Here is a 7,573-nt window from a genome sequence, read left to right as displayed (position 1 = left end):
GATTCCCACTAGATTAGATGAAATCTGAGCCCTGGGTGGCCCGGCACCATCTGGATAGACAAACCTCAGTCTGAAAATCGAAGGGTCTGGGTGGAAAATTCTACGCCGAACAGTGAGAGCGGCGGCCAATCAGTCACCGTTTGGGTGTTCCGACAGACACAGGAGCAGCGGCTGTCTGAATACAATCACCGGCAAGGGAGACGCCCCCATGAACCAGTTCCCGCCCACCCTATAGCTGAAAGATGGCTACTGTGGGGGCCTCCAGTTCTAGGAGGACGTCCACGAATGTCCCTCCCCCCCCCACATGCAGCGGGTGCGCTCTGTGATTGCTGGGTGCTTTGGACACAGCTGGTCACAGATTGAGGAAAAGAGCCAATCACAGCCGCCCTTTACCATGTAAACAAACTTGCTGGTTATCAGCAGTCCTTTCCTCACACACAGTGTCTGTGTAAGGAAAGGAGAGCTGATAACCAGCAAGTCTGACAGGGCACAGCGAGTACATTGTTTACAATGATAATCAGAGCACTGATCATTGGTGTCCTGATGATCAGTACAGCCTCATCAGTGCTGCCACATCAGTGTAGTCGCATCAGTGCAGCCTCGTTAGTGCAGCCTCATCAGCGCAGTCTCATCAGCACAGCCTCATCAGCAAAGACTCATCAGTGCAGCCTCATCAGCGCAGTCTCATCAGCACAGCCTCATCAGCAAAGACTCATCAGTGCAGCCTCATCAGCGCAGTCTCATCAGCACAGCCTCATCAGCAAAGACTCATCAGTGCAGCCTCATCAGCACAGCCTCATCAGCACAAGCCTCATCAGCACAGCCTCATCAGCATAGCCTCATCAGTGCAGCCTCATCAGTGCAGCCTCCACAGCACAGCCTCATCAGTGCAGCCTCATCAGCATAGCCTCATCAGTGCAGCCTCATCAGCATAGACTCATCAGCGCAGCCTCATCAGCTCAAGAAAATGATAAAAATATCATTTGGGTACAGCGTCGTACGACAGCGCAATTGTCATTCAAAGCTGAAAATTGGCCTGGGCAGGAAAGGGGGGGGGGGGGGGTGGGGGGGGGGGGGGGGGGGGGGGGGGGGGGGGGAAAATTGGCCTGGGCAGGAAAGGGGGGGGGGGGGGGGGGGGGCGAGAGTGAAGGGGTTAATGTGGGGGGGGGGGAGTATTCCTTGCGGGCTGAAGAAGAGGAAGAACACTTTCCGTGGCACAGCCTCTGGTGTGACCCCCCCCTCCCCCGTCTCTGAAGATTCCACCCATTGGTCAGCTGGAGGCGGGGTTATGAACTGGAAAACCCGCATATTAATAACCACACATCAGAATTAAGAAATATATTTTAATCGTTTTTAAAATGACATTTTATCATACAAAATATATTAATGCTTTGTATATAGACTCCAATATACACAGTTATAAAAAAAAAACAGCAACACTAAAAGACACGGCGGTCCTGTACACGCCGGAGGAAGACGTGCTCCAGGATTAGAGGATATCTGAAAGAATTATACAGACCGCCGCCGCTGAGCGCCTACTAACCAGCCTGATTATCAGACCGGTCCTCTGACTTCCACCATTAGTGGCTGAATTGGAACAAAGTAAAACAAAGTGATGTTGCAGCAAAGTCAGAATTTTCCTATCTGCACAACTGCCACCTGTTGGTGATTCACAGTACTGAAGCTGCAGAGGCAACATAAGAGCCAGGGACCGAGCATTTCCAGGATCAGGCTAAAAGGGTTAAGGGTAAAACGAAATGTTAATGCCTAAGCACAATTTTGCGACTTTGACATGTGTTGTAAAACTGTACATATCAAATCGCAACTATTTAGTGCATCCGGGTGGATTATACCGCGTTTAATCCAAGTATTTTTTGAGAACTGGATCCAATGACAGTCAGAGATCTTGTGAAAGGTCATGGATCCTGTGATGTGATGGGATTGGATCCTGTGATGGGATTGGATCCTGTGATGGGATGGGATCTTGTGATGGGATTGGATCCTGTGATGGGATTGGATCTTGTGATGGGATTGGATCCCGGGAGCAGCGGATTGGTCACGGCTGCCCCAGACTGTTATATTCATCCACAACGCAGTCCAGGGTGTTGAAGGCCACCTGGAAGTCTCCATCCTCGCAGCCATATCTCCGATACCAGTGCAGATAGGCCCCGGAGTCATACATGGTGCGGGCTTTACCCACAATGCCGCTCACCAGGTCCGCCGCGCTGGAGTGGTTGGCGCAGACGGTCAGGGAGTGGCTGCGACACGAGGGATCCAGAATATTCTGGGGGTCTGCAGAACAAAATCATACAATATTGTTATATTTCTGCTACCGGATTATACAAAATGGTCATGTGTTCAGTATTGTGGTATAATCCCCTCTCTGTACTGGATCTGGTGGTATAATCCCCCCCTCTGTACTGGTTCTGGTAGTATAATCCCCCCTCTGTACTGGTTCTGGTAGTATAATCCCCTCTCTGTACTGGATCTAGGGGTATAATCCCCTCTCTGTACTGGTTCTGGTAGTATAATGCCCTCTCTGTACTGGTTCTGGTAGTATAATCCCCTCTCTGTACTGGTTCTGGTGGTATAATCCCCTCTCTGTACTGGATCTGGTGGTATAATCCCCCCTCTGTACTGGTTCTGGTGGTATAATCCCCCCTCTGTACTGGTTCTGGTAGTATAATCCCCTCTCTGTACTGGATCTAGGGGTATAATCCCCTCTCTGTACTGGATCTGGTGGTATAATCACCTCTCTGTACTGGATCTGGTGGTATAATCCCCTCTCTGTACTGGTTCTGGTGGTATAATCCCCTCTCTGTACTGGAACTGGTGGTATAATCCCCTCTCTGTACTGGTTCTGGTGGTATAATCCCCTCTCTGTACTGGATCTGGTGGTATAATCCCCTCTCTGTACTGGTTCTGGTGGTATAATCCCCTCTCTGTACTGGATCTGGTGGTATAATCCCCTCTCTGTACTGGATCTGGTGGTATAATCCCCTCTCTGTACTGGTTCTGGTGGTGTAATCCCCTCTCTGTACTGGTTCTGGTGGTATAATCCCCTCTCTGTACTGGATCTGGTGGTATAATCTCCTCTCTGTATTGGATCTGGTGGTATAATCCCCTCTCTGTACTGGTTCTGGTGGTATAATCCCCCCTCTGTACTGGATCTGGTGGTATAATCACCTCTCTGTACTGGTTCTGGTGGTGTAATCCCCCCTCTGTATTGGTTCTGGTGGTATAATCCCCTCTCTGTACTGGATCTGGTGGTATAATCTCCTCTCTGTACTGGATCTGGTGGTATAATCTCCTCTCTGTACTGGTTCTGGTGGTGTAATCCCCTCTCTGTACTGGTTCTGGTGGTATAATCCCCTCTCTGTACTGGATCTGGTGGTATAATCTCCTCTCTGTATTGGATCTGGTGGTATAATCCCCTCTCTGTACTGGTTCTGGTGGTATAATCCCCCCTCTGTACTGGATCTGGTGGTATAATCCCCTCTCTGTACTGGATCCGGTGGTGTAATCCCCTCTCTGTACTGGATCTGGTGGTGTAATCCCCTCTCTGTACTGAATCTGCTGGTGTAATCCCCTCTCTGTACTGGATCTGGTGGTGTAATCCCCTCTCTGTACTAGATCTGCTGGTGTAATCCCCTCTCTGTACTGGATCTGCTGCTGTAATCCCCTCTCTGTACTGGATCTGGTGGTATAATCTCCTCTCTGTACTGGATCTGGTGGTATAATCTCCTCTCTGTACTGGATCTGGTGGTATAATCTCCTCTCTGTACTGGATCTGCTGGTGTAATCCCCTCTCTGTACTGGTTCTGGTGGTATAATCTCCCCTCTGTACTGGTTCTGGTGGTGTAATCCCCTCTCTGTACTGAATTTAGTGGTGTAATCCCCTCTCTGTACTGGATCTTGTCCTATTGGACCATCACTATGATCATCTGCTGTGGAACATGTCAGAAGAAGGACGTGATGGAGGGCGTCTTGCAGGCAGGGATGACTGACCTGTCCAGAAGTGGATGGGGGAGGGGTTCCAGGAGACGCAGCGATAGGACTGCTTCAGCTTCATCAGTACGGAGTCCCGGGAGAGAAGGAAGGAGTAATCCTGGGAGTTCCGAGCCACGGCCAGAACAGACACGCTGTGATGCTGAGAGAACGTGGTCAAGGAGGAACAGAGAGAGAGAGAGAACCCAAAATATCCATCAGAACCCCGGAAGAGCGGCAGATCCAGGACCCGGAAGAGCGGCAGATCCAGGACCCCGGAAGAGCGGCAGATCCAGGACCCCGGAAGAGCGGCAGATCCAGGACCCCGGAAGAGCGGCAGATCCAGGACCCCGGAAGAGCGGCAGATCCAGGACCCCGGAAGAGCGGCAGATCCAGGACCCCGGAAGAGCGGCAGATCCAGGACCCCGGAAGAGCGGCAGATCCAGGACCCCGGAAGAGCGGCAGATCCAGGACCCGGAAGAGCGGCAGATCCAGGACCCGGAAGAGCGGCAGATCCAGGACCCCGGAAGAGCGGCAGATCCAGGACCCCGGAAGAGCGGCAGATCCAGGACCCCGGAAGAGCGGCAGATCCAGGACCCCGGAAGAGCGGCAGATCCAGGACCCCGGAAGAGCGGCAGATCCAGGACTCGGCCTTTCCTGACACTTTTTGTTCATCCCTTTTTGCTCAGTATTTTTTTGCTAGAAAATTACTTGGAACCCCCAAACATTAAAATTTTTTAGCAGAGGCCCTAGAGAATAAAAACGGTATTTTTTTTTTTTTTTAAATTAATTAAAAAATAAAGTTGTTTATGTCACACGGTATTTGCGCAGCAGTTTTTTTTTTTAACGCAATTTTTTGAGGGGAAAAATACACTTTAATTAATTTGAATGCAAAAACAACAACAAAAAAAAAACAAAAAACAAAATATATAACCCAATTTTTCTGTAAAATATGAAAGATGATGTTACACCGAGTAAATAAATACCAAAAATGTAACACTTTTCAAATTGCACACGCTTGTGGAATGGCGACAAATCTACGACGTTTAAAAAAAAATCTCTATAGGCGACGCTTTAAACATTTTTTACAGGTTACCAGTTTAGTTACAGAGGAGGTCTGGTGCTAGAATTATTGCTCTCGCTCTAACGATCGCGGCGATACCTCACATGTGTGGTGTGAACACTATGACTTACGGATGCGTTCCCTTCTGCGCGTGATCACGGAGGGATTGGAGGTGCTTTAAATTGTTTTGTTTCTCATTTATTTTATTGATTTTCTTACACTGTCCCATTATTAATTTTTTTAAATCGCTTTTATTCCTATTACAAGGGATGTAAACATCCCTTGTAATAGAAATAAGCATGAGAGGACCTCTTTATGGCTCCTTAACCACTTCAGCCCCGGAAGATTTTACCCGCTCTTCCTGACCAGAGCACATTTTGCGATTCGGCACTGCGTCGCTTTAACTGACAATTGCGCAGTCGTGCGACGCTGCACCCAAACAAAATTGACGTCCTTTTTTTTCTCACAAATAGAGATTTCTTTTGGTGGTATTTGATCGCCTTTGCGATTTTTATTTTTTGGGCTCCTCTGGCAGCACAAACCAGGATTCTTGACTTGTGACGACAACTCAAGTAGACTCGGAGCGTCTGAACTACCTCTAGAGTAGGTAGTGATCTTTCTCCTGCCAACTGCGGATTAGGAGAAAAATAAAGAAGGCAAGACACTGTCCTGATTCAAGTGAAAAACTAGAAACCACTTTAAGCAATAAAAATGGATGAGGACGCAACATCAGCTTATGATGTGAGGCCAAGAATGGCTCCTTGCATGAAAGAGCCGCCAACTCTGACACTCCACCTCCTGAATGATAGCAACCAAAGAAGCCACCTTCCGAGATAAAAGGACCAACAGAATCCCCTGATTGGTTCAAACAAGTGGTCTTTGCAAGGACAGTCAAGATCAATTCAAGTTCCAAGGACACAAGAAAGGCCTGACAGGCGGGACCATGTTGTATGAGGTAGGAAACAAGGAGTGAGAAACAACGGCCCCTGGAAAAAAAAAATGGATAGGGATGAACCCTGACCTTTAACGGTACTTAAGGCCAAAATCCTTTCCTCTACTGATTGGAGAAAGAAAAAGAAAATCTCCCACCCACATATTTCTGCGGGTGCCACTTCCTGGCTTCACGCCAGGCAAAAAAAGTATTTTCAAGTCCTTAAATTGAAGTTCCCTGAAGCTGGCATCCAGGGGCTCAACAGTACTGAGATACAGGACTCAAGACCATCAGGTCCCGCTGGACTGGGAGTGTCCAAAGGAGTAACCCCCCCCCCCCGCTATGTCAGCATACCAAGCCCCCCTGGGCTAATTCGGCAAACACTAATATCAGTGTTACCAACTTATAGATTCTTCGCAACAGATGTGGCAGAATCCTAAACAGGGAAAAAGTGTCAAATAAGGGAGATCCAGACCTTAAGGTGCTACCAGTACATATACCACCAATGGCAGTGGGACTCTTGTCTCGGACACAACTGTTGTAGAACTTGGAATCTAGTAGATTCCCCTGCAGAGTTCCCCTTACCACTATCCTATACCTTGAATATGTATTGGTGATGGAGACAGAACTTGTTCTGTCCCAGACAGAATGTGGTACACCTCCCTGAGTCACATGACCTCTGGTGTCGCCCTGGTGGTTGCATATATATATATGCCTGCCAAGGCATTACCAGATTGAACCTACAACAGGTTTGTCCTATAATCCAGAGCAAGGCATACTGGCCAATAAATTACCAGCTATTGGACAGTATCTACTCCTGTGGAGATCAAGCCTACTGAACTGTAGCCAGCCTGAAGTCAACTTAGCGAGACCGGCATCAGTGGTTATCTTCCAGATTCCTGAAAAGGAAGACTATTAAGCACCAATCTTTGCTCTGCAACACCCCGGAAACAGAGCCTTCCGGCAAAGCAATGCCTGGATCCTCAAGTTCCCGACAGGGAATGAACCTCTACCAAGACCTTGAGTAGGGCTGTATGTAGAGAACGTGCTTTGACCTAAACACAGCTTCCTCCTGTAGACATATATCGACGGAACCTCTGGAATTGACCAAGATTGAGGTGAAGAGTATTATGGTGTCTTCAGCAAACCCCGCACTGGGGCTAAATGCTTTGAAATCCTCCGAAGCTGTGGCCAACCCAAAGGGAAGATTCACAAAAAAAAAAAAAAGGCTTTCCACTGCAATTACAGAAATCTTTGATGAGCCTGGAGAAAAAAAAACACCCCATGAAGAAGAGGGTTTATAGAGAGGATTATGGACCCCGAAAGAGAGGTCATCACTGAACCGTCTAACCTATCTGAAAACAGAAGGATGTTCAGCAGGTTGAGATCTTAAGATAGTCCTCATGTTTCTATTTGACTTTAGAACTGCCACCATTTAACTGTCTCACAATAATGAGCCCAAAACTTCTGCTCCAAGAGCAAATGTAAGGCAAAGACTGACCACTCTGTGACAGACCCAGACCGTCCCAAGAGGTGCACTTAACCTACCAGGTTTCTGCCAACTAAAGATGGAACAAACCACCTCAGAGAGA

At 48.2% G+C, this 7,573-nt stretch overlaps 1 protein-coding gene across 1 annotated transcript in view; it reads right to left on the bottom strand.

The window, feature by feature from the left end:
- Window positions 1-1,329: 1,329 nt before the first annotated feature.
- The window catches only part of LOC141145633 (tubulin delta chain-like), a 45,566-nt gene continuing 39,322 nt past the window's right edge, over window positions 1,330-7,573 (bottom strand). Inside the window, exons 12-13 of the mRNA XM_073632471.1 lie at window positions 4,009-4,150; window positions 1,330-2,292 (exon numbers count right to left, since the gene is read on the bottom strand). Coding sequence (XP_073488572.1) covers window positions 2,057-2,292; window positions 4,009-4,150 — 378 coding nt within the window. The 3' untranslated portion in view covers window positions 1,330-2,056. The remainder of the gene's footprint in view (window positions 2,293-4,008; window positions 4,151-7,573) is intronic.

Source organism: Aquarana catesbeiana, linkage group LG05, assembly GCF_042186555.1.
Source record: "Aquarana catesbeiana isolate 2022-GZ linkage group LG05, ASM4218655v1, whole genome shotgun sequence".
Lineage (NCBI taxonomy): Eukaryota > Metazoa > Chordata > Amphibia > Anura > Ranidae > Aquarana > Aquarana catesbeiana.
The sequence above is the reverse complement of the archived record's forward strand: the minus strand, read 5'-3'. Positions and strand labels throughout refer to the sequence as shown.